General features: G+C 49.3%; 8 protein-coding genes across 8 annotated transcripts; 4 read left to right on the top strand and 4 right to left on the bottom strand.

Moving 5' to 3' along the window:
• Nucleotides 1-1,170: 1,170 nt before the first annotated feature.
• ABOM_003124 (uncharacterized protein) lies at nucleotides 1,171-3,941 on the top strand (the record flags this gene model as incomplete). Its single annotated transcript, XM_022530254.1, has 2 exons — nucleotides 1,171-1,666; nucleotides 1,714-3,941. The coding sequence occupies 2 exons, from the start codon at nucleotides 1,171-1,173 to the stop codon at nucleotides 3,939-3,941; spliced, it is 2,724 nt and encodes a 907-aa protein (XP_022392733.1).
• A 1,333-nt stretch (nucleotides 3,942-5,274) lies between these two features.
• On the top strand, nucleotides 5,275-6,042 carry ABOM_003123 (acetyltransferase; the record flags this gene model as incomplete). Its single annotated transcript, XM_022530253.1, has 1 exon — nucleotides 5,275-6,042. The coding sequence occupies one exon, from the start codon at nucleotides 5,275-5,277 to the stop codon at nucleotides 6,040-6,042; it is 768 nt and encodes a 255-aa protein (XP_022392730.1).
• A 626-nt stretch (nucleotides 6,043-6,668) lies between these two features.
• Nucleotides 6,669-9,516, bottom strand: ABOM_003122 (acetolactate synthase; the record flags this gene model as incomplete). Its single annotated transcript, XM_022530252.1, has 6 exons — nucleotides 6,669-7,742; nucleotides 7,804-7,926; nucleotides 7,982-8,076; nucleotides 8,564-9,311; nucleotides 9,369-9,442; nucleotides 9,504-9,516. 6 exons carry the CDS (start codon nucleotides 9,514-9,516, stop codon nucleotides 6,669-6,671), a joined length of 2,127 nt encoding a protein of 708 aa, XP_022392731.1.
• Nucleotides 9,517-10,751: 1,235 nt separating this feature from the next.
• ABOM_003121 (vitamin H transporter) lies at nucleotides 10,752-12,519 on the bottom strand (the record flags this gene model as incomplete). The annotated part of the gene is made up of 5 exons (XM_022530251.1): nucleotides 10,752-11,382; nucleotides 11,439-11,574; nucleotides 11,697-11,717; nucleotides 12,129-12,295; nucleotides 12,362-12,519. The coding sequence occupies 5 exons, from the start codon at nucleotides 12,517-12,519 to the stop codon at nucleotides 10,752-10,754; spliced, it is 1,113 nt and encodes a 370-aa protein (XP_022392728.1).
• A 1,202-nt stretch (nucleotides 12,520-13,721) lies between these two features.
• ABOM_003120 (cytochrome P450) lies at nucleotides 13,722-15,410 on the top strand (the record flags this gene model as incomplete). Its single annotated transcript, XM_022530250.1, has 3 exons — nucleotides 13,722-13,838; nucleotides 13,933-14,406; nucleotides 14,472-15,410. The coding sequence occupies 3 exons, from the start codon at nucleotides 13,722-13,724 to the stop codon at nucleotides 15,408-15,410; spliced, it is 1,530 nt and encodes a 509-aa protein (XP_022392729.1).
• Nucleotides 15,411-16,988: 1,578 nt separating this feature from the next.
• ABOM_003119 (uncharacterized protein) lies at nucleotides 16,989-18,233 on the top strand (the record flags this gene model as incomplete). The annotated part of the gene is made up of 3 exons (XM_022530249.1): nucleotides 16,989-17,678; nucleotides 17,747-17,818; nucleotides 17,874-18,233. The coding sequence occupies 3 exons, from the start codon at nucleotides 16,989-16,991 to the stop codon at nucleotides 18,231-18,233; spliced, it is 1,122 nt and encodes a 373-aa protein (XP_022392646.1).
• A 124-nt stretch (nucleotides 18,234-18,357) lies between these two features.
• Nucleotides 18,358-18,930, bottom strand: ABOM_003118 (uncharacterized protein; the record flags this gene model as incomplete). Its single annotated transcript, XM_022530248.1, has 2 exons — nucleotides 18,358-18,618; nucleotides 18,709-18,930. The coding sequence occupies 2 exons, from the start codon at nucleotides 18,928-18,930 to the stop codon at nucleotides 18,358-18,360; spliced, it is 483 nt and encodes a 160-aa protein (XP_022392645.1).
• Nucleotides 18,931-21,216: 2,286 nt separating this feature from the next.
• Nucleotides 21,217-23,130, bottom strand: ABOM_003117 (cytochrome P450; the record flags this gene model as incomplete). The annotated part of the gene is made up of 6 exons (XM_022530247.1): nucleotides 21,217-21,641; nucleotides 21,707-22,312; nucleotides 22,367-22,435; nucleotides 22,563-22,665; nucleotides 22,724-22,840; nucleotides 22,906-23,130. 6 exons carry the CDS (start codon nucleotides 23,128-23,130, stop codon nucleotides 21,217-21,219), a joined length of 1,545 nt encoding a protein of 514 aa, XP_022392649.1.
• Nucleotides 23,131-25,715: the final 2,585 nt, after the last annotated feature.

Here is a 25,715-nt window from a genome sequence, read left to right as displayed (position 1 = left end):
CAAGCGGCCACAAGCTCTGTCACACTCATCCAGTCAGTAGAGCCTCAGTCACTTCCTATTATTCTTGGAAAGAGGCTGGAGGGAAGAGATCTAGCAGCGGATGGGTGGTTGTGCGCGGCATGGCTGCCTGAAACAATGCAACCGCTTATGCAATGATGTACGCAGTACAGGGATCCATGGCCGATCGCAGTGGCAAATCCCACAGGATAGCTACAACTAACCCACACATGCATGCTTGGCGAAGCTCTGAGGTGGTGAATAGATTGAGCCTGCGCCTCTTATTTGTTGCATCCTGATTCAGGATTTTGACCACCAGACCAATACACTAGGTTGCTTGAATCGACCCGCTAGTAGTCCTAGATCGAGTTTCAAGAGGAGCCCTGAGGTATATGAATATTATTCTTCTAAAATAATAGTTGCGTTTCTATGTCTACCCTAAAGTTAGCAGGGTTTAGGTTGTACACTGCAGAATTGTTTCTATTAATACTATAGGTGGTCTGTGCTCTCGAGGCGTACCTCAAAGAGGCTCAACTCCAAGGGCTATTGATAGTAGATGGCTTCCCATGCAAGAGGCCCACAACAAGGCTAATACAGGTCGGAATATACTGCACCGCAAGATAGATTATAAGCAGCAAGCCTGAGTTGTACAGCGGGCTAGTGAAACCGATTCTGTGAATCAGCCAATCGAAGGCAAAAGTTGCGCGATCTTGCTTATGCAGCGTTATTGGTTCACCAATGAATGCAAAACAAGCCTGCCAGCTGCACAGTATGAAATGGACAGTTCAGCGAACTGCGTCTATCAACGGCTGGGAAGGTCGCAGGAGGAGAAACCACCCAGGGAAGCGAACAACAGCGCGTAAACACGTGGCAAGCGACGCCTGCGATGTAATCTGGCAATCAAGATCACTGGATAGTGAGAACAAGCGGGGTAGGGAGAGCTAGCGATTTGATACAGCCAGAGGGCATAAAAACGCAGAAGTAAGGGGGCAGGGGGGAAGCTGCTGCCTGCTAGGTATGACCCTTAGATGAGGACACCACTTTTCTAAACTTAATAAAGGTAGTTCTCTTCCTGAGCATCGAAGTCAGTCTACCCACAACATCCTGATTGCCATATTCTATTGTGCACACCTTTTTGTTCTTTTTGTTTGTTTTTCCTGACACGCGGCGACGATGGAAATCTCCGGGCAGGGAAAGCAGACAAGCTGCCACTGGGAATCCAGTGAGATTGAGTTTCGCGAGCTCTGCATGGAGCTGTCTCCTCTGCTACGCGAATCACGTCGGCAAAATCACGTCGATGCTGTCAAGTTTCGCGATCTCTGCAGGGAGATGTCTCTGCTGCGCGAATCACTGTTGCAATATCGCGTCGATGTCGAGTTTCGCAATCTCTGCAAGGCGCTATCTCCTCTTCTTCAGGAACTATCAGCACCAGACGATCCTGTCGAAAGGGTAAAGGACAATTCCCCATCCCGGCTAGAATGGATTCGTCTGAAGCGTACCGAAGGCGCTCGGAGTAATTATTTGGACATACTTATGCAGATGGTGGGACTGGAAGATGCCAAGGCACTGTTTCTTCGGATGTGGGCCATAGTACAGATAGCGAAGAAGCAGAAAAAGGAGCTGTCGAAGAGCGACTTAACTATAGCTATCGTGGGTAATCGCGGAATAGGTGTGCAGCCCATATTCTAGTAATAGAGTTGATTCTTACTGGAACAGGGCGATCAATCGTGGAAACCTTGTACGACAACTTTCTACAAGGGCTGGGCGTGCCTGGCTTCGCCTACTGCTATACCAGGGGTGAGACCCACGATCGCAAGATCAGACTCGATCTACCGGATTACTCTGATGATGAGCTGCAGCGGATCATGGCAAGGATAATCGCTGGCACGCAGTGGAAGGTTGAGGGAGGGCCCAATGGGAAATATATGTGGATGATGGTACGTCTTGTGGGCAGTGCGCGCGGGCCAGGCTTTCACAATGTGTTCGCCTTGAAGGAAGCGTGGAGTAGAGCCCTGGATCGACAGGCGGAGCGCATCCACCAGGAACAGCGCGAGGGGAGGCACCCGGACTGTCTGTTGCTCACCGGAGAGGATCTAATCGGCCCGAGTCCAGCCAAGGCCCATCGCGAAAGCCCAGCATGGACCAAGCTCCAGGCTATGATCGGGATGGAGGCCGTCAAGTCCTCTGTACAGCTCCTGTTCGATCGTACGACTTGGAACTATCACCGCCTACAGCACGGCTATGTACCGCTACAATCCAGCCTGAATCGCGTGTTCCTGGGGCCGCCGGGCACAGGAAAGACCACAGTTGCCAGGCTCTATGGGCAACTCCTAGCCGATCTCGGGCTGTTGTCGAGCGCAGAGGTTGTTGTCAAGAACCCGTCGGATCTTATTGCTCCCTACCTCGGGCAGTCCGAACACAGAACTAAGAAGATCCTGCAGGAGACAAAGGGTAAGGTGTTAATAATCGATGATGCCTACATGCTATATCCTGGAGCGAAGGCTGGCGCAAATAGTCACTCGGACGAGTATCGAATTGCAGTGATCGACACATTGGTCGCCGAGCTGGATAATACCCCCGGCAATGACCGGTGTGTGATCCTTCTAGGTTACGAGGAAGAGATGCAAGAAATGTTCCGGAAGAGCAATCCCGGGCTGGCCCGACGGTTTGCCCTAGCTGATGCGTTTCGTTTCACAAACTACACCGTGGAGCAACTCGGCCAGATTCTAGACCTGAAGTTGAACGAGCAAGGCTTACAGGCAACAGCCGAGGCCCGGAAAGTTGCGATGCAGATGCTAGAAAAGGCGTCCGAGCGACCCAACTTCGGAAATGGCGGAGATGTTGAGAATCTCCTCAGCCACGCCAGAGACGCGTACGGGAAGCGTATCGCAATCACACCACTGTTGGAGAGCCCAGTAGATGTCGTGCTCGAGCCGGAGGACTTTGATCTGCATCACCGCCGGCATCTGCAGGCCGCAGCCGCGTGTGAATCTCGTTTTCAGGACCTGGTCGGGGTGGAGGAGATCATCGTCCAGATGCAAGAATACCAGAAGGCGGTCGCTAGCATGCGGCGGAGAGGCGTCAATCCCCGTCCGTATATCCCATTTACGTTTGTCTTTCAGGGCCCCCCAGGCACAGGCAAGACATCCACAGCGCGGAAGGTGGGCCAGATCTTCTATGATATGGGCTTTCTGTCGTCAGCAGAGGTGATCGAGTGCTCGGTTAGCGACCTGATTGCGTCGTACCAGGGACAGACAGGGAAGCAGGTGATGGACCTGTTGGAACAAGCGCTGGGGAAGGTGCTGTTCATCGATGAGGCATATCGGCTAGCGGACGGCGGATACGAGAAGCAGGCGGTCGACGAGCTGGTGGATGGGCTTACCAAGACGCGGTATGCCCAGAAACTTGTCGTGGTGCTCGCGGGGTACAACCGCGAGATGGTCGAGCTGATGAAGGTAAACCGGGGGCTACGGAGCCGGTTTCCCACCGACGTTGTCTTCCACCCTCTGTCAGCGGCTGGCTGTTGGCGAGTACTTCAGAACGAGCTGACATCCGTGAACATCCGGATTGTAGAAGAAAGGGGCGGCGCTACCAAGGTAACGGGGGTCTTCTCTAGACTAAGAAAGATGGAGAGCTGGGCAAACGCACGCGATGTGAAGCGACTGGCCGGTGTCTTGGTTCGACAGATCTTCAGCAGGGCGGAGGATGACAAAGACCCTCATGTCACCACTGAGGAAATATACCAGCAACTGGAGCTGGAGGAAAGCAAGTTGAGGGTTGAGGAGACCGAGGCCGATGCAGCCGCACTGCCATGCGAGGATACAGAGTGGCCTAAAGCCATGCGCAATCTGGTGTCCCGGTTGTACGAGGATTATAAACAAACCGGAGAGGTATCGGCGTTGGAGGATATCGTGCATGCTCAACAGATTGTGGCTGCCACCTGATCATCCGAGCCATACAAGGCTTCAAAATAGCGTACCGGGGTATTGGCAGGAAGATACCGTCAATTCCATACTGTCAAATGGGCTTGATTCAATTGTGTTAGATATATCCATTTCCTTTCATATTATCTCTCCTAATATAATCAGACTAGCATTGAAACGATCCGCAAGCCACTATTAGTTATGTTTAGAGTAGTCTAGCTGCCACTCTTAGTCGCTCCTGGTCGTGGTAGTACCGTGGTTACGACTCTGACTTATAATCCAGCTCGTGTAAAAATAGAAGTAAGCCGCCACCTACGCGAATGTGGTCCGTTATTTTTATAGTCCTCTGAGCCAGGAGCAGACTACTCTTGGTTTGTCCGCTAGGATATCAATCAGGTTAAGGTATTATGATTTTATGCAGTTGCAGGTTCAGGTTGATGACCTAGGGCTTGAGAGAAGTAACCGACCAATGGCACTAGACACACCATGATGAAGAACGACAGGGCGAAAATAAGCCGTTCTACCAGCTAGACTCATGAGAAAAATGCTGAGAAAAAGAAAAGGAAACAAAAAGAAAGACCAATCAAGTACAGACGCCATTTGGCGCTGCTGGGAATCGAACCCAGGTCGATTCGGAATTGCGGAAACTACCACAACGAAACGTGATCACCACTACACTACAGCACCTTGAATTGGTGATAGACTGCTTCTATTAATGATTTATAAGGCATTGTTTAAGAAATTCTAATCCACAATTTTGGCATTCGTCAATATTGCCACAATCCACAATTCACAAGGAATGTTAAGAAAATATTGGGTTAGAGAAGATTTCACGTATATCCACAGTTAATTTAGATATGCCTGCCCCGTCAAACATGGAGAATATTTTATTCTCCCAAGGAAACAAGGGTAACGCGAACTACTCTGGTTTGTTGTTTACTTTGTATACGGAAATATATATCACGAGTAGCGCCTAACCCTAAACATGTGAAATTCCAAGTCCTAATTCAACACCTTCAAACCGCAATCGGCCTCTTCAAGTGGCTAACGGTATGACTTGAAGTTTGTTCCCATCAAGATATCAGAATCAGCCAAGACGACGCCGTAGTCGACGAGTCGGCCGTGAGTCATGTCAACCAAGACATCATTGGCTGGAAGCACCGACATGCATATACGAGGGACACCTAGTATTTAATGGAGAATACCGACCAAGGCAAGGTTAACCAGAAGAAATATAAAGTACAGCCGTTCTATTATTCCGTACAGCAATATTACCCTAACCAATACTTCGTAAGACAGACACAGATCCCAGTGCCGAACAATAAGCAAAATCCCAAGGTAATCGACGAGCAAGATGCCAATACACATTGAATCCATCACCCAAGCCGACATCCCACGCATGGTTGACATCCAACAGATGGCGATGGGAGCCAGTGCCTTCTTCCGCAGTACAGGCGACGTGCCCAACATAGACGGGACCCCGGAAGAGATATCCGCGTCGCCTTGCAGGACAAACAAGATATCTCGAGTTTTGGATAACTGGGATAAAGACCCCACCTGCTATCTTTTAAAAGCTGTTGACGACGACTCGGGGGAGATGATTGCGTTTGCCAAGTGGCATGTTTACCATGGGGAAGAGGGGTTGAAGAGATGGCAAGCTTCTGTGAGGGCGGATGAGGGTATGGAGATCCCGACTGGAGCAAATGAGGAAGGCTTTCGATTCTGCAAGAGCAAATTACTGGAAAGACGGAGGAAGTTCTTTGGAAAGGAGGGGAGGGACCATTGTTGTAAGTTCTGTGCGCTGCTGCTTCCAATGGGCTTGATGTTGATCGCCAACGTAGTGCTAGCATTGCTGGCTACTGACCCTCGCTATGAGCGTCGTGGAGCAGCCTCTCTTTTAACACAATGGGGTTGTGATTTTGCCGATAGACTTGGAATTGAGTGCTATCTTGAGGCCTCAAAGAAGGGATACCCGGTGTACAAGAGAAAGGGGTTTGAGGAGTTATCTTCCCAGGAGGACAAGAACATTATACATTTTGACGCTAGTAGGTTTACGGGCAGGGGAGGGAGCGATGGTGACTGGGTGAATTTAGTCTGCATGGTGCGGAAGAGCGCATGTTAGGTTGCGGAACCGTCTATGAATTGAAGCCGATGTATATACAGAAAGAAATCCTCTGGGCCTAGAGACAAGCCCTACCTACCTAATAGTAACATCCAAGACAGCCGACTTCCGCTCTTCAACTACAACTCTAATCCCCTCCCTCAGCACCTCATCCAACTCCCCGACACTGCGCACTCTCTTCGTCCACAAATTCCCATTAGCAGCTGCCCTAGCCACCTCCCCATAATCCGGCCCATCCTCCACCAGCGAGATCCCAAGATCCCGATTCGTCAATCCCGCCGCCACACCGCTAGGATGAACATCGGCCAAACACTGCCTCGTTGCATTCCACCCCCCATTATTCAAGATCACCGTCAGGAAAGGGGTCTGATACCGATGCGCGGCCCAGTAAACTGCCGTCGGCACGGAGAAAACAAAGCTCCCGTCACCCACGATGTTACAGATGAAGGGTGGCTTGGTGGTGTCATTAAGATGCAGGTTAGGACGATCGGATATATCGTACCGGGATGTTGCGAGCGAAACGCCGATGGCAGCGCCGCCGGACCAACCTAGTCCGCTGCCTCCTTTGGTCAGGTGGGATCCGGGACGGGTGAGTTGAAGTTGTTCCGTCATGGGGACTTGGTTGGTCACCGAGTCTGTGATGTAGATTGTATCCTGGGGGACGGAGGCGCGGATGCGGCTACACAGGTAGTCGACGGTGCAGGGTTCGCTGGGGGTGGAGAGGGGTGTTGCGGCGCGGGCGCGATACGGACTTTCCCGTCCTTATGGGCAGTGATGAGATCTTGGGCTCGGGGAGACCAGGATTTCTGGAGGGCTGGGAGGCGGGTGGAGCTGGTTATGTAGGTGTTTAGTTGGGATAGGGCTGATGCTGTGTCGGCGTGGAAGGTGGCGGAGGCGCCGATATCGAACATGTTCATCCGCTCTTTGCGCGGGTCGAGGTCAATGTGGTAGATCTCTGCGCTTGGGGACGGGTGCACTCGCCGTGGGATCCAGGGGACGTCGGCATCTAGGACGAGGATTAGGTCGGCGGATTGGATGGCTGGTCCGGCGCCTGTGCTGCGGGTTATGCAGGCTGGGTGAGTTGCTGGGAAGCAGACCTCGCGGAGCTCGGAGTCGAAGACTCGGATTCCTTGAACTGTGTCCGCTAGGGTGATTAACTGCTGGACTGCGCGGTGGTTTCGGCCCAGGTACCCGGTGATCACGAGAGGGGCTTTTGCGTCCAACAGTGCGTTACCGATCATCTCCACTGCCTCGGGAGACAGGGACCCCAACTGACAGGATGGGATGGGCTTTGGCCGGGGCTCCACAGAGGAGATGGGTGTAGCTAGGATTTCCCGAGTTGCAGTGAGATACACCGGACCTGGGGACCCAGTCGTGGCCATCAGGACAGCGCGATGTACGAGACTCCCAACATTATGCGGGGACTTGATCTCCGCGCTAAAGCGGCTATAGGGCGCCACGATGGCCGCCTGGTCACGAATATCCTGGTACCACTGGACATGTTCCGAACGAGAACCTGGAGCCTCGCCCAGGAGCGTAGATGGGGCAACACCGGCGAAGATTACAACAGGGGCACGACCGCTAGATGCATTGTGCAGGCCCTGGCCCAGGGCAGCAGTCCCCACGTCCACGTGGGCGATCACACATGCCGGTTTGTGACTGATCCTAGCGTAGCCATCGGCAGCTGACATGGCCACGAACTGGTTACTCGATCAGTGGGGTTCCATGTGCTGATCCTGGTGGAGGACACAGGTGACTGACCTCGTGCTGGAACAGGATCATCTTGGGATACTGGCGGGTGGGGTCATTTTGGCGGCGGATATAGGCTTCAATGATACTAGGATGATCAGAGCCAAGTACGGTGAAGAGGTAGTCGACGCCGGCCTGCCATGGTTTAGATCCAATACATTCACCAAAGAAAATAGGGGACAGGCAGTACCTCCGCCAAGGCCTCCAGAAAAGCATCTGCCACGATAGTACTTCCCGCAGTGTTCACCTCGTCCATTTTGTAGCTATTACCTAGCATGGACTGAGCTGAGGTGAGGATGTTTGTGACAATCCCTTAGCTCCGTCGCTTTATGCAAGTCACCGGGTTGTTGGAGTGTGTGCTGTTGCAGTCCCAGGGGTGTATCGACAGACGGGAAGAACGCAATCAATATTCGGAAGTCCACCGGAGCACGACCTGACTAGGACTATCACGCCATGACCACTTAATTAATGTTTCATTCTCTGTGCTCGTACTCGGCCAAGACCCCTGTCAGTGGAAATAAGCTAATTTAGGGCGCGCAGTGAGTGGGTCAGGATCCACAGGAGCTGGGCGATACACGCAGCGAGAGAAAAATAAGAAAAAAGAAGCCTTACGAAGCCCTAGAAGGTGAGTAATATGCCGTGGCATTATGGCCACCAAATGATACACAGCACCCCCTACTCTAATTTCACAATGAATGTGATTCGTAAATGTACATATGCGATTTAAATCTTTTATAGGAAAAAAAATCATATCACGAATAAGCCCGCTCACTACGCATGACAATATCCGTCTTCATAACAATCTGACCCTTCGCAATCGGCCCCTGGCTACCCATACTCTCCGCATCAGCCTCCCCATAATAATCCTCATCCCTCTGCCCGCCGGTCCGAATCCCAGACTGCGACCCGAGGCGACTCATGCGATAACTCGGTCGAGTCTTCCTCGAGCTATTCGACAATGAAACAAGCCAACCAGGAATGATCCTCTGGATTGGGTGTTTCAAAAATGGCAGACATGCACAAATAATACCCGTACTAGCCTCGATAGCACTCCACATCAGCGCATTGAACGATCCCCATGTTGGATCGTTCGTCTTTGTACTTTCAGCCATGGCCCACATGCGAATAACGCTCGTGATGCAGACGAAAAGGCCCATACAGAAGACCAGCATCACACCGATTTTACGGATACGGTCGAGATGTAGCTGCGCCAAAACGGGTAGAGGCATTAGGCACACCCAGATGTCCATAATGGTATTGTAGCCCGCCCAGGACCAGCGGAATTCAGCATTTTTCACGCATGTTTTGGGGATGTCCTTGTGCCAGCTCGCGTGGACGGGGATGCATTGGAAAATGGTGGCGATTACGAAGCCGAAGGTACTGGATAGCACGAGGGCGATAGTGATCCAGCAGACAAGACGGAACTTGGGAGTCGGGAAGAGGCGGAGGTAGAAAGCGAGGAAGGATAGCTTGTTGAGGCATAAAACAAGCTTGTAAAATATCTGGAAAAGCCAGAAAAACTACCCAGTCATGTATGTTAGTCGGGACCACTGTTTAGTATCTTCTGGATGAATTACCTTCAATGCGAGGACTCGGTTGCCCCCCGTTCGAACGACATCGGCGCGGTGGCGACCGAAGGCGTAGTGACATGCTAAAAATGATGGCCATGTTTAGATGTTATGGGTCTATTATCGATCAGAGAGAATGCATACCCAAGTCGCCCATGACTGTATTTACGATCTGTATAACCTATTGTCTTTGTTGGTATAATTAAACAACACTAACCAATAGAAGACATACCATGGAGAAGGAGATGATCAAATCGTCGGCGGAGAGTTTGCTTTTCATATAAACCTTCCATATTATTCGGTAGGCCACTAATATGAAGGCAATCACCGTCAAGATGGCGGTCACCTTGACAAACAGGGGACCTTTATTTGGGACATCGGAGGGATCCAACACCATAGCTTCCCTCGGAAAACCGTCACAGTACGCTGCACAAAGAATGGACAAAAGAGTAACCAGAAATCATTGGACCAAAAGAAAGGGGAAGAAACGAGAGTGAAAGGGGACTTAAAGAACGTAATCGTCAGCCAGCCGGACGGGAAAAGTCTCAAAAACGATCATGATCCGGGCCTTGTGGAAGGAATTCTGCTCCTTATACTACCTAAGAGCACATGTGGTACTAGGCCTGGCCACATCCTGTGCATTAGATGGGCTCTTTCCGCAGGCAAGCCATGCTGCAGGATCCGCTAAGCTGAGATCCCGGTATAGCCTCCAGATCGGTCGATGGCTGGTATGTTCCATCCCTGCACACATGGCCCTCGGCCGAACTGGTGCATGGTAATTGATGAAACGAATTTCCACTGGTAGGTATGCAAATGGGGTTATCTCGCATACTGGCCACAACCCACTAGCCCACACTAAACTCTAGAAATCAAACCCGTTGGTAGTTGAGCAGGGGTATGGAGTCTATGGACATGGTTGATGGTGCCATCGTCAATCGGACTGGCCTATGTTGTAGAATGGTCGTATTGCGCAGGAGTACAGGAGTGGGTCTTGACTCTTTAGTCGGGATGCCGGTCCGTTCCTGGTGAAAAAAGATCCACATAGAGTGGACTCTTGTTCGATTCCCCGGACCAATAGACAACGAAGCACCTGCTAAATTGACTAATTAGGACCATCAGTTACGATTCCTTGCGGCCGACCAAATCTTGTTCAATCTAAGCATATGAAAAAGCTCGGTTTGAGTGGATCTACACTTAGGGCTACGTAATATAAGACCAAACAAATCGCGCTACACGAACTACAACTCTGACAAAAAAAAATAATTAGGCTGTACGACGTAAAGATAAGTAATCAAAATAGAAATCCCGTATTGCAGATTAAAGTAAATGAAAACAGCCCACTTAGCGCGGGCCAGTATCGACACAATGCGCCCTCATACGATCCAGCATCTCCTACAGGTGAAACCGAAAATCTGGGTGCGCATCTCCGAGATCCTGAGCACTTTCCGGGGTCCACTCCTGCTCGGGCTGGCTGTCGCGACGGCGGTTCTCCGCGCGCAAGCCGAAATAGTACACCGTGCTTGCCACTCCGGCCATGACTGCAAAGCCTAACCCAACACCAAATCCTACTGGATATTTGGGGGACTGGCTGGTGATAAATACGTTCCCGGATACAAAGGCACCGCAATTGCCGAATGCTGGAAGCAGACCCATACCTACACTGCGCTTGACTCCCTTGCCGAGGTTGATGCATAACCATACCACCGTGATTGACATCATGATAAAGGCACCGGAAGCCACAAAGAACATGCCCATGTAGCGGACAGCCGCTGGCAGATAATGCGCCAGCTGAATGCTCCATCCGATAATGATCAGAACCGAGCCGAAGAGAGTGAATAAGAAGCGGTGTCGGAGATGATCACTCAACCAGGCACTAGAAAGTGTCAGCACAAATGCGACTGCATAGATAGGAATGCTGTGCGCTTGTGCAGAACGGGCGGTCCAGCCAAGGTCCCTGAGGATGGTGGGCTGGAATGCCACAAGAGAGCTAGCGCTTTCTTCGGCGCCGATGTAGGCCAAGACGCTGTTGTCCAGTCAGTTGGTCAACACTTGGAGTCATAGCAAGAGAGGAAGGCTTACCAGATCCAGATCTTCCAGTCGGCTGCCATACTGAATACACGTTTCAAGGAAATGGGGTCGTTGCGGACACCACCACCATCAGCCTCCAGGCGAGCCAGCAGTAACGCCTTCTCCTCGGGTGTCAAGAAGTTCGCGTCTTCCGGAAATGGCACGATAATCCAATAGCAAATGATGCTAATACCCATGGTGATGATTGATTCGATCAAGAAGAGCTAGATAGTCAGACAGAAGGAACATTCAACAGGGAAGAAAGCCTACCATCGCCACCCTGCGTATCCGCTGAGTTTCAACCCTGTCAAGAGACTCGAGAAAAGCTGTATATCGAGTCAGCAGGGGTATAAGGGAGTATCATCAACTAGAACTAACCCCATTGATCGCGCCGGCTGCCATATTGGCACTAAAGAAAATTGCATAGCGGCGCAGAAACTCATCCCGCTTATAGTAACTCCCAATCAAATATGCGCAGCCTAAAGATGACGATGACTCTGTTATCAGTAGCCGTTCCTCTGACGAAGTTTTTCGGACTGCCCACGAACCAGGAACAAACCCTGCTTCACACATTCCCATAAAAAACCGACACGCGATCAGCCCCGTCGCAGTCTTGGTCAAGCCCTGGCCCATCACAAACAGCCCTACCGTACGATCTCTCATTAGAACACTGCCGATTGACGCAAGGGGATGTGATCTCACCCCAGGTAAACATGTAGATGACCAGCATTCTGGGGCCGAATTTCTTCACCAGGAGATTGGCGGGCACTCCGAAAATCACATATGCGACAGTGAACATTGTAACGGCGACATTGTAATCATTTCCGACCATATGCAGCTCTTTAACCATTCCAGCGATTTTGGCATTTCTAGGGTGAAACTTCAGCATTAGTTCCAGAGTAGCAGATTGTATCGCGCAGGAGCAGAGAACGTACCCGATGTTCGATCGGTCCATGAATGACACGAGGAACAGGAACCATAGCGCAGGGATGATGCGCCAGTCCAACTTCCGCAGCAACTTCTTCTCCAAGGCTGGATCGAAGTCGCTACTCAAGGATTCGGCGACGCGAGGCTCGATATCTGGCTTCTCCATCGTCATGGGGAATATAACGTGTTGTATAGGACTGGGCGTAAGAAGTTGCGCCAGCACGTTGCGAGGTGCCCCTGGTTTTGTAGCTGGAAAAGGCGCTTTTCTAGGTCGGGATTTCCGAATAGCACAGGAATTAGTAACTAACTAGAATGTAATAGTTTAATCTCCGTGGAAATCAATCAAATAATCCCTGCGCAGGCAAATCTCCTTCAGTGGTGGGATCATAGATGTGGCACGGTATCATCGCCCATACCCCGTTATCTTAGGGCGCCCCGCCAGAGTCTGCTTGGACGCACCTTGTGGACCCCCCTCGAGGCCGGTCTGGAGCTGCGCAGGCCATATAAATTAAAGCGAACACACAAATCGTGTTCGGCTCCACTACCCTCGGCCTTTAGCTCGAAAAGGCATGCGGATTTTGATCCTTGCACTCTAGCAGTAGCGGTTTCAGAGCGCACCCTCCGGAGAATAGCCGGCATTGCTCGTCTGGTACGGGCAGAACAGCACTCGAATTGTTTATAGTATTGGGCAGCACTTTAAATGATACTATTGTCTGTAAATATTTTATTACGCAACTGGCATAGACTCAGTTTCTTCTAATTACTAAATATAGGTGGGGCGCTGAATCTTTACCTGACTGACCTTCCAGCTACCAGTGTGAGATCCCGTTGGCAGTTGTAGCCTCATGTTATACATTAAATGATCTAAGTGTGCCACATTAGACTGCCTTGGAACTAGCATGACAATCTCAGCGTATAGTCGCAAAGCCACACTAGGGTTCCCTGGAGACTTACATGGCCCCCGGCTGGTGTGTAAGACTGTCATCTTCCTGAAATAGTATGGGATTGGAGAACCATTGAAACTTAAAATGAACGTATACAAGCCGTTGATACGCTCTTCTCATGGTACCCCATCCTAGCCATTCCAACCATCTGAACTGTAGGACGGCTAAGCCAAACGGATCTCATGGATCTTATTGTCCCTTGGAGCGCTATTGCTGCGTCAGCCGATGCACGCAGCTTTGTGCTTTCGTTACACCACAGGATGCATGTTAAGACAAAATCACCATCTCTGGCATGCTGAGCTTACTTTGAATTGCCCGTGGAGAATGCATAAATGCTCGCATCCCCACCAGATGCTGCTCAAGTAAACAATGTTCGCTCGTGTTCCACATCTACCGATCCTCCCCATTACTCGACGCACAAAAGATGACTTTAGAGACAGGATTCCTCCAGATGCTACGGACGATCAGCGATATTGCTCAACCATTCTGCGGACGTCCTATCTTGACTGCTGCCTTATCTATATCAATACTTCCAGTGGTGGTAAGCATTCTCTATCATACCACTTTTACTTTCATGTGGCAACTCTAATGAGTACATGTCATTAACGCGGCATCTACTGACTTTTGTTGATCAGTACTACGCTCTCTACGCAGTCTACAGCATCACCCTCCACCCGCTTGCGAAGTACCCTGGGCCAAAAGTGGCAGCCGTAACCCGTCTGCTGTATTGCTACCACCTCATTTCCGGCAGACTAGTCGATTTCCTCCACCAGGCACATGAAAAGTATGGAGGAATAGTGCGGGTCGCCCCCAACGAAGTCCTTTTCACCTCGAGCCAAGCATGGAACGACATCTATGGCTTTCGGCAGGGTGAGCCTGAGATGAGCAAAGATACACCATTATACCGAGGGTTTCAAGGACCTCCAACGATCGTCGAAGCGGACCACGACCTGCATCGCCGGTATCGACGTATACTATCGAAAGGGTTTTCGGAGGCGGCCTTGCGAGAGCAGGAGCCCATTATACAGCAGAAGATCGACATTCTAATCAAACAGCTTCATGCTGAGGTAGCTAACGGTGTTAGACCGGAGATGACATCGTGGTTCAATGTGGGTTATCTTTCTGTCTGCTCACTTCGAGGATCGATGGTGTGCTGGCCGCTTACCGTTTCTAGTTCTTTACGTTTGACCTAATTGTAGAGCTTACCTTTGGCGAATCCTTTAAATGTCTGGAGAACGCGCAGCTGCACCCGTGGGTACTCATGATATCCCAGTCGATAAAGTTCAGGATATTTACTCAAGCACTGGGATACTATCCATTACTACTGAAGCTCTTCTCGCGATTGATCCCGAAGTCCTACCGGGATGCACTCATAATCCATCAGAGGCTCACTGCTGAAAGCATTCAGCGTCGAATGGACCGGAAAGTGGGCTACACCGACCTAGTCTCGAACCTAATAGATCCGAAACACAACCTCGAAAGGTATGAGATCGACGGCAACAGCTCCATACTTATTTTGGCCGGCAATGAAAGCACCACCAACGCCCTCAGCGCCACTACGTACTATCTGACACAGAACCCCGAAGCAAAGGCGCAGGTTACCAAAGAGGTTCGAAGCACCTTCTCCAGTGCAGACCAGATCACCGCGATCAGCGTAAATCAGCTCAAGTTCCTACCGGTGTGTTTCACTGAAGCTATGCGAATATTCCCTCCCGCGCCAGCTGTGTTTTCCCGCCGTGTCCCAAAGGAGGGGGCATATATTGCAGGACATTGGATTCCGGGAGGCACGCACGTTGGCATGTGCCATTTTGCTACGAATAACTCGAGAACCAACTTCAAGGATCCGCAGAAATACGTCCCCGAACGTTGGTTGGGTGATCCTGAGTACAAAGACGATGATCGCGTGGCAATGCAGGCATTCAGTGTCGGGCCGCGGAACTGTCTTGGCCAGAACCTGGCGAAATTGGAGCTGCGCCTTTTGCTGTCTCGTTTTATATGGGAGTTTGACTGGGAGTTAGACCCGGCCTCGGCGGATTGGGACAAGGACATCCCGGCCTATATTACTTGGGGTATGAAGCCACTGAAGCTTCATCTGACGCCTGTCGTTCGCTGATATGTCGGTGGCGAGGATGGTACTGATTTTCTGCTATGATTGCGTGTTTTATTTGTGACGACCTAGCTGTATTTCCCAGCGAAGAAGGCGATAGTATAAGAAAGAGACCATTGCACAAGCTATGTCAACACTAACAGTTCGTAATACAGCCATCCCAGATTTGTCTTTACGACGATCGAATAAACCCAGCATTTTAGGTTGCTGCTGAGCAAAACACTGTGTCTCCATCACAAGTAGAGCCATAGCCGCACTCTATGCAAATATGGAAAGCCGAGTCAATCTGGAGACTAGGTCACCATTATATCCTCCACAGCCGACCTGTCCACCAGCTCGGCTCTGCACGCAATCCCAGGGAAAGACAATGCTCATGGCACATTCCGGGGTATACTATCAGAACTAAGGTAGACCCACTTATGGGGGACATCCGCCCGTCAATTGGGGCGCCCATTGGAATATAGCTTCGTGAAAGGCCTTTAGGTATCACGAGCATACCTATTATGTTTCACAAGTGTGGCCGCTTTCTGGATTTTCCTGTCTATTTTCCATCTTTTCACTGATGGGATTACATGGCTCGTTGCATCTGTATCACAGTCTGAGCGTCCCTACTCTCCTGATAGGTGCACCTGTCTTTGACAACGTTACGAAGCAGCAAGGATCTACTACGGACGTGTAATTTCTGTACGCCCAGTGGAGTATGTTCGTTGAACTTGTCAGTATTGTTCAAGTACTCAGCCGTCGACACTATGTAAGCGGGGGTTTAATGAGGGTGGATTACGCCAGCAGACTCCACAGCATCTGACGTTGGAATAAGACTATTCCAGGTAGCGGTGCCAAGGGACATCCATACCCTTCATCCGGTTGCGGAATACCCTGGACCGACAGTGGCAGCTGTGACATGCATTCTGTATCCCCACCGCATACGCCCTGGCAGGCCGCCTATAACTTTATATTCGTGAGTACGGTTAATAGGCTGCTGGGTGCTGTCCGGATGCGTTTAGGGCGAGCAGTCACCCACACGAGCTCAGCCAGTGAAACCACAAATGGCCCACAACATTTCTCATAGCATATCTATCATTGGTTGCCAATCCCACTCTGACATACCGAAGCCCTTGGCAAAGCACACAGGTCCGGCAAGCATTCGGGGCAGTGGAGAAAATTCATGACGAGCTGAAAGGGGACCCACATTCTCCACAGATTGTTGGATGAGACTTCATCCCATCGCAGAGATTCGAGAACAGTAGGCAGTAAGAAGATCCCAATTTCTATTCCGTTTCCGATAGGTTAAGCATACAACCCCCCCGCAACACCTCTGGTAAATCGCGCAGTAGATCTTGATTCAGCCCGATCTACATAGAGGTGGTGATCGGCTCCTGCATGAATTTGGAATCTACACAAGAGGGCCCGGGAGAAAACGATCTACTATTGGCAAGTGGCGTGCGTGCCCGAGACTTTCTCGGGTATTAATGCAGAGTTGCCCTCAAAAACCGATATAACCCTGTTGCACCTTGGATACTCATTCACTTCTGAAAGATCAACGCGCCCACCTCTTTTCATTCCGCCTGCTTCATATCTTACACCATGGAATCCAAGCGCGAGGCCTATACCAAAATCATGGGGGATGGGGATGGCACCTTCCTCTATAGCCCCCAATGGTTTTCAAAAATGGCTCTGGGATCGGTTGGTTATTTCGATAAAAGCGGAGGATGGAGGGAAATCACCAATCTCATGGAGGAAGGCCGCCCAGAGCGAAACGGATTCAAGCCATTCGACCGGGATGGCCTGGAGTATGACAAGCCTGAGCCATTCTATTGGGAAAAGAACTCGTCAGAGATTGAGAAGGGACGGAGTTCTCGAGTCACGACCGAAGCCTCCGGTGCCATGGCCGCTGCGCCAGTCGATGCATCGGTTCAGGTGAAGTTGAGCAACTCGAAGACCGGCTCAGCAGCCCTCGTCACCGGGTCAGAGGTGCAAAAGCACGGGATCTCAGGTCACCCCAAATATCGGATGATCGACTGGGTGACAGCTAATACAACCGAACTTCTTGAGCATCGAGACTTTGGTCGCGAACTCAAACAGAAGAAGGAATTGTGGGCGGTCGCTATAACATGGGTTACCAAGGAGTGTGCGACCAATGTGACCAAGGGCAAGAAGCAAGAGATAGATCTGTCCCTAGACGTGGGTGCGACGGGGATTGGTAAGGTGGGCGGCGGTATCGGGTTGTTTGAAAAGCTCAAGAGTGAAGGGGGTCAGTTGTTCCTCCCGGTCGAGGTAATTGGAAATTGTCCCCCTAAGTACTCTATATCTGGACTTGGGCCACGATTGCTGACGCTGTGTAGGATAGTAAGGGCTATGTCGTCGCATTTGGGGGAGTCCGCTATGTTTTCTCGGGAGGGATCGTGCGAAAGAAGGTATGCGCCTATGCCTCCGGAATACCTTTCATTGCTGTCAACTAACCAAAAGTAGACCCTCAGAGAGTATAGACACACCATAAGCAGACCAGTTCCAAAGGCTCCGTCCGTTTCAGACGAAAATGCGCCTCAGATCCAGACTCACACCTTGAATCTGGGAAGATGGGACCAAGGCCAGGAGACTGAGGATGACGAAGTTGATGCCGAGGGAGGGTTCGCGTGTGAAGTAGTCGGGATGAGTGAAAGTGACACTGAGGCAGACAAGGAGGATGCTCCACAAGTCGACCGCCACAAGGCATTGGCCATGAAGCTGAAACAAATTAAAGATATTGAAGATGAAGCGCAGAGAGCTGCGGAGTATAAACAGCTGTTGGAGGACCCTGAGGCTCAGGCTATCCTCTCAAAAAGGGGATGAGGCTCAGTGAACAGTATTTAGCAGATGGATATATTCAACTAGGGACCCACAAAGGCATGCGAAAGAAAGATTCTTGTATGTGAACTAATTCCTGGAACAGAGCAGAACCCTGGACTTTGACTTCTCACATTTGATATGGCCAGAGCCTTTTATATAACTCCCTCTCGGCTTCATCTTTGGCCAACCCAATAAAGATATCCTTGAATCGGCGGCTATTTTCCATGGCAGTTTCGTAGTCTTCTGGGTCCACCATTCCATCGACTGGTAGCACCCCCTGGTCCCGGAACAACGCAAGCATGCGTCCAACTCCATCAATATTATCTTCCTCCTTAGAGTAAAGCTCATGTTCCTCGTCGGTAAACTCAATCGGACAGGGTAACTGATCCTTTGCAAAAGTTTCCTGTCAATAAGCAGCGAGAGATAGAAGTGACTGACGCAAGAAAAAGAGATCTCGATTTTGCCAGACACCACTTACCAGCCAGACAGGTTTCCTGAGAATTGGGATTAATAAATCGTGAAGTACACTCCAGTGAGAAGGTGCTCGTTTATAAACCTGAGCCTTGTAATATTTATAGATAGTCTCACTTTCCAGATTCTTGTCTATCATCCTTCTCTTCTCTTTACTAAGGGTGTCGAAGTTTTCAGGCCGTTCTGGTACAACCCAGCCCTCTCGAACAGGCCCAGAATATCGGAACATTCTCGGAATATCTAATTAATAGAATAGAGGAGTAATACATGCAGATTGCCAGTCCACAATAAAGATAATTTCATATATATCTGGATCTACAAAGACATTGTCCAGATAAAGATCAGGGTGCCAGATCACTTTGGACATTGCTGCTTCATTGGTCGGCGAAGGGATCAGATACAGCACCACGTCCATATACTTGGTAAGAAGAGCAATACCATCCTCAGAAAGCTCATACTCTTGATCCGACCTATAATAATTTATTCGAGAACTAGCAAGTGATTTGATACACACAATTTCATTTCGCTCTAATGCTCGTGTATACTCTTGTGGACCAGACCCTTCCCAGAGATTGTTAACAATCCCACATAGGTGCTAGATATGCGTTTACTCACAGGGACCACGATCCAATCTCATGCCCCTCCTAGTACTGTCCCACAGTTCGGCGGACGTTAGTGGCCCGATAGAAAAGCAACTGAGGGATTCAGCAGCGGCAGACTGGATTTTAATGTCCTCTGCGTCCCCGGTCAATGAACGAAGGTCGTCCTTGAAATAATTACAACCGTGCTGAGGAAATGATACAGTGGTTAATCTATTCTCTATATCGACAATTTGTTTGAGCTTCAGTTTTGTTTCCTGTGACTATTGGCTCCAGACAGAGCCAAGTCTGGTCCCTGGCGTCTTCTCTGTGACGATATATTCCGTCTCGACAGGGCTATTTGTTGCATCGAAGCACCATGCAAGAACTCGTGGAACGGGAATCTTGAAAATATCACGTAGCTACTGCATTATTAATTTGCTATCCAAACCATGAAAATAACAGGGGGGTTCGCTTATCAATATGTGCGTAGCGACTTCAGAAGCAGTCGTGTACCCAGGGGGTCCAGCATTTGGATTTGGGAGCTTCGCAAATACCTCAGCTCCATTGTTCATTGTTAAAATAAATGCCTTATTGTGTAGGCCCTCTGAGCATTTAAGAACCCGGGTGCTTATCGACGAAATTAGCAGAACATTTTGTAGTGCAAGAACCAAAGCGTACAATATCTTCCCCCCTCACTAGCTTTCACAGCAACATAAATAAGCTGCTGGAGATTGAACTTGACATGGCGCTTGGACAGCTCTTCTTTTTCATTGAATCTTTAGAAACACTGATGAGTGAGTGCTCGCCTCAAAGCAGCCGGGTTACATACAACCATCGGTGTCTGGTATATCTGAATAAGCCCTCTTCAGGGATTTTCTCATCTTAGAATGTTATTAGTTGATCAATTATCAGAAATGTACGGCTACAAGGAAGCAGATACAGGTTCCATTGGACCTTTCAATGCATAACTCCGGTCGGTGAGATCCCGATCCGCCCGCTCTCGATCGCAACGGAGAGAAGAAACATATAGTGTGCTTCTGTGGATAGGACAGTTTGCATTGGCAAATATTCCAGGTCTGCTTCCAGGAAGTCCTGCGTATGCTGTTTGCGAGCGTATTCGCTCACTCACAGTTGTTAGCATTCTTGTTTTGGCAAAAGGAGGGAATGGTTTGGGATGGAATTCGGGGTTACATTATCCCGCTCTTGTCCATCTCTCAGGAATATCCATCCAATGCGAGGATCTATACTTGGTGTATACTATGCAGATGGTTGTAGCAAACATGGGTGTGCGTGAGTGATGCATCTAGCATATCGAAATCCCTTGCAGAGCTTCGAGGCGATTTTCGGGATCAGCCGCAGGCGGGATTTGCCATCGGGCCGTTTTTAGCCTCCGCTAGGCACACCGCGACTTCTGCATAGATAAGACGTGTATAAAATCAAAACACTGGATTTGATCCTCGAGCGACACGGTGTGTCCCTTTGGGCACAGTGCTTCTCTATACCTACAGTCGCTTTCTGAATTACAGTAGGACCGAAACCGCCTTCCATGCAAACTACATATGGAAGTCGATTTCAAGCCCTAAAGTGCCAAGCTGCCTAGCCACATGTATGATATTGACAGGTATGTACTGTAGCATTGTTCCAACATTGAATGACATAATATTGAATGAGTAAATGCCTAAACTGTATCTGCATATAGCTTATTCGGTAAGCGACTGGGCCGTGTAACCATGTTGGCTATCTCCGTGGTCGGCCCTGTGGATCTGTATTGTTCGTCGTGTTTGTCTTCGTCGAATCTCCTCTATGGTAGGCTGCATCATATTTACATCTGCTTCTCTAGTCTCAAATCAATCGGTTACTGTAGCTTTAACTCTAATAAATAGATCAAAGGACAGTAACGCCAGTAACCAGTGAAATTTAGGCAGTGGCAATGCTTAAAGCGGAATCTCCTCCTGTCTCCGTTTGATCAGGACTTGCGTAGATGGGTCCGCGTTGTAATTAAATCCTCTCAGGTACGGTGTTGGCGATTCGCCGCTCGGAAGTTGGAAGTCGTATTTGAGAAGAATATGGCACATCAGGATCTTGACCTGGTGAGATGCAAAAAACCTCCCCGGGCATGCATGCTGGCCGTACCCAAATCCTATATGCTGCACACTCGCGGCCGCAGACTGTTTCCAGGTATCTTGATCAGAGTTCTGCCGTAAGCGATAGAACCGGTAACCGTCAAATACGTCCGCCTGGGGATATACATCCGACTCGGCGTCTACCATATGGTGACCGGAGACAATGACCAATGTACCTTTGGATACCTTGGACCCATCGGAGAGGACGAGGTCTTTTTGGGCATATCGACGAAGGCCTGGCAGGTTGAGGTTAGCTACAAGATTGCATGCATGAGAAAAGAAGCGAACATAGGTAACTCACCAGTGATGCTAGGCTTCAGCCGCAGACTCTCCTTCATCACACTATCCAAAAGCCTGAGTTTATATAGAGACGTCTTACTCCATCCGTTCTCCCCGAGCACAGATATTATCTCCTGGCGCAGGTCCTTCAGTAGCTGTTCCTGGCCACACAGGTCATAGATCAACTGGGTGATCATGTCGGCCGTACTCGAGATCGCCACGAAGTCAAGGCCCAAATGCGCAGCAGTCATATCGTATTCCTGGCCCCTAGAGCACTCCTCAAACCACTCCATGACATCCGATGCTATCCTCGGGGCCTGCTTGCCTTGAGCAGCCAACTTGGCTTTCTCTTCCCGTCTCTTCTCGTGGACGGGTTCCATGAGGCCCCGCGCTTTCCTAAGTTGAGCGCGCATCTTCCAAACCCCTGGGATGAAGTTAGCCGCTAGGGGCCGTAAGAGTGGCGGCCACTGGCGTAGAGCATCGGCAGTTTTCGACGCGGTGGCTGTGTAATCCGCCGCCACGTCTGCCCAGGCAGGGTCTTGCCAGAGCTCGTCACTGACGAATACTCTGGAGGAGCATTGAGTGACAATCCTGCGTAAAGGCCCAAGCAGTGTGATTGCGTGCCATTCTTACAGATTGTTAGCATACACAATCGCGAATACGTAGCTAGTAAGTACTGTACCTCGTTCTTCAGTAAAGCCTTTCTCGATGGCTGGCCCGGCCGCTTCGACTAGGGGAGCGATGGTATCCCCTGTTGCGTTTGTAATCTGCATTAGACCTATTTCTCATTGTGACACTACTGCTTTTATTTTATTTTATTTTATTTTATTTTATTTATTCTTTTTTTTTTTAAAAAAAAAAAAGAAAAAAAGTCTTACCAAGTGCGATTACCATCTTCTTCGTCAGTAGGTTCTGGAATATGGGCCCCGAAACCGCAGACTTCCCAAATGGCTCGAATCCTCGGATATGGCCACTGAACTCCTTGAAAATAGTCAGATATGATCTACTCCCGCCAAAATAGAGACGATGCCTTGCATACGTGGTTAACCACCGGTCCAAATAACAGGTCTGGGTGAACACGAATATCTCGTAGGTACTTTGGGGCCAGTACCAGATGTGTGCCACTGTCGGTTACTAAACGAAATCCATTGCGGGACTTTGCGGGAGGTTAGGAAAAGTCGATGAAAACAGGACGCTTTTCTAGCCATGCAGAGAACCGACCGTCTGGAAGCCAAGTTGACACAATTGATCAAGGTTATGGTAAAATCGCTTCTTTGCTTGTGCCAGGGTCAATTCGTAAGGCTTTCGATTGTTGATCAGTGGCCATTTGGATATCTGCTTAGACGAAAGTAGGGCCACAGCTGCCGCTACACCTAGGGTGATAATGAAGACCCCCACCAGGTATGTCCCACTAAAGGTGGAATAGCCAATCGTTTCACGAAGCATAGCGATAGATTCGACGCCTAAGATATAGCGTCAAAGAATAATTGGAACGTGGTTCTCTTACAGGAAGACTTCCCTATCACTTTATTTTCCTTTGCTTTCCCCGGGAGTATAGCTTAGGTCTTATAAGTCATGGAAGAAGAGAGCTAAAACTCCCAAAATCAACTTACACCGACTACTCTGCATCTTGGCCATACATCAGTGGGAGCAGTGCGTGTTTGAGTCCCTTCCGTTTCGCCGCATTCCATACGAGCATCACGTTGCCCCTTACCTCTAATCGCTTTGTTGTAGTGATTGATAGGGCAACACATCATAGACGCTCCATATATTACACGAGGAGGTGAGGTGAATTGGGCAAATAGTTGTCAGTGCTATCTAATGACTTCACGCATGCTCGATGATCTCCGCTTTAGTAATGTCGTTGCCGAAACGCCGAAGAGCTGGAATTCAGGCCGTCGCGGCCTATTGGTTTCTTTTGTCGGGGGTATAATAAGTCGAAACTACTACTAAATAGAGTATACAACTGCCACAGAATGACTTTAGCTGCGTATGGGACGTCTTCTAGTCGCCACTGGCATACATATATGTCTGGGGATGGAGCTACTCGGCACCATATGCCAATTCTGCCGGCTCCAAGTGGGTTAGTTCAATTAGTCGGTCTAGCATGAGTCATAAGAGAATCAAATAGGAGACGTGGCACGCTGAAAAGCTGATGTGTTGATTTTTAACGCTCTGACCTGTCATGCACAAGGCAGATATTGCTGTTATCGTACATGTAGGATTCCGTATTACCCAGTAATCTACTAGTGATTTATAAGGTACACGATGAAGAAATCATGTGGTGAACTTGGGCTACCCAGTGCGCTACTTGGTAGGTTCTAGGGCCCGCGAAAGGTAAAGGCTTTGTATCGCCTGGCCCCTAGATTAGGTGCCTTACACTCAGCCATCAGGGCCATAGATTCCCCAATAACCGCCAATTTCCCTCAGGAAATATCCTTTAACGAGCTGCAGGAAGAGATAAATAATTTTTGCAGGTCTGAACTTCATCAACCTCAAGTATAAAAGTCACCCTCACGTACTAACTAGGTAAAAGGCTTAGAATGTCTCTAAACCGTTCCCGACAACTAGCCATGGGAGCGAGAATACGCAGACTGTGGCCTCAGAAAACTATTATACTTATAGATGAGGTATTCATGGTCGATATTTCATCAATCAGTACCATCAACACTCCCCAGAAGATAAATAGATTGTTCCAGAGAACAGCCACGGACCTGTTTGGTAGCCTACCCGTAGTGAATCCGACGGGTGATTTTCATCGATTTCCCCTAGGGGCTTTGGAGTTGGTTTAAAAAAAATTAAGTAGATAGCATACATTACGCAAGGAGTCCTTCAAGGGGTCAAGGTATGAGCGGAGATAGTAATAATTGTGTACAATAACTAATGGCAAAACAGAAAACCCCTTTCATCAAAGCAGTACTTCGAGCGGTCTGTCTATCATAATTTATATTTCGGCCAGAGCGAATATTATTAACCTTTTTCTCTTACATGTCAGTACCGCTGGTGGAGTGATGCGGTAAAAGGACCTTTTCACGGCGCCTATACAGTCGCCCTGGTTCTTTTATTGCCCAGCTAGAGAGTAGGCATAGCTGATATGCCGCATATATAACATTTGCAATGATTACCCCTTACGTGTCCTGCTATGTAGTTCTGACTATTATACAAGAGGCACATAGAGGAGTGCGACGAATTTCAAATTAAGCGACAGTTCCACATCATCTATTTCTGCCATATGGTTAACCGTTGATGCAGCTACAACTAGCCGGGAAAGTTGGAAAAGGTCATCTGGTCGAAGGCGAACTCTGGTAGGATTGTTTATAGACAGAGAAGGACGCAGGCCTACAGCAACTATGTACCATTTGACCAACATACTAGCAGTCATTTTGGGGGTTACGGCGACTCTAAAATTGGTCAAGCCGGCGTCAGCAGCTCATCTTCATACGCGAAATAAAAAAACGGGCAATACGTGGCGAGTAAAGGTAATGGCCATGAGCTGATCATTTAAAGCTGCTTGGGAAAGGATATCTTTCTCTCGCTGACCCCGAGCCAAGGAGGCGATGATATGACCCCAGCCTCAGCTGTGACTACCCGCCATTGGCCCATGCTGCATATTCAACCATACATTAAGCCACACTCTATCTAATATGCCCACTATTGGTACGGTTCTGTGGACAATTACTTGATTTTTTTACATGGGCACCAGTGTTCAGAGTAATTGGGACTTCCTTGAGTGGATCACAATCATGCTAATTGTTTGCGGCCAAAACTACGCCGATGAGATTTACTTCGCCTTGTAACGTGAACTGCGGTATTCGATAAGCGAATTTCGGTTCCAAAACTCAAGGCTATGTAGCAGGTTATCAACGGAAACTCTTCCACCACTTATATATACTTATTTATATCCTTGTTGATCACTATTTTAGCCTCGAAGTTCGTATGATGATCACAGGCTATCCAAAGCCCTAACGCCTTCGAAAGAAACTCAATCAGGTCCAGCACTCTGGTTCTTTATTACTCTCAAACTATTACTA

The sequence above is a fragment of the Aspergillus bombycis genome (assembly GCF_001792695.1).
Source record: "Aspergillus bombycis strain NRRL26010 chromosome Unknown contig00012, whole genome shotgun sequence".
In the NCBI taxonomy this organism is placed as follows: Eukaryota; Fungi; Ascomycota; class Eurotiomycetes; order Eurotiales; family Aspergillaceae; genus Aspergillus; species Aspergillus bombycis.
This window is presented reverse-complemented; position numbering and strand designations above follow the sequence as displayed.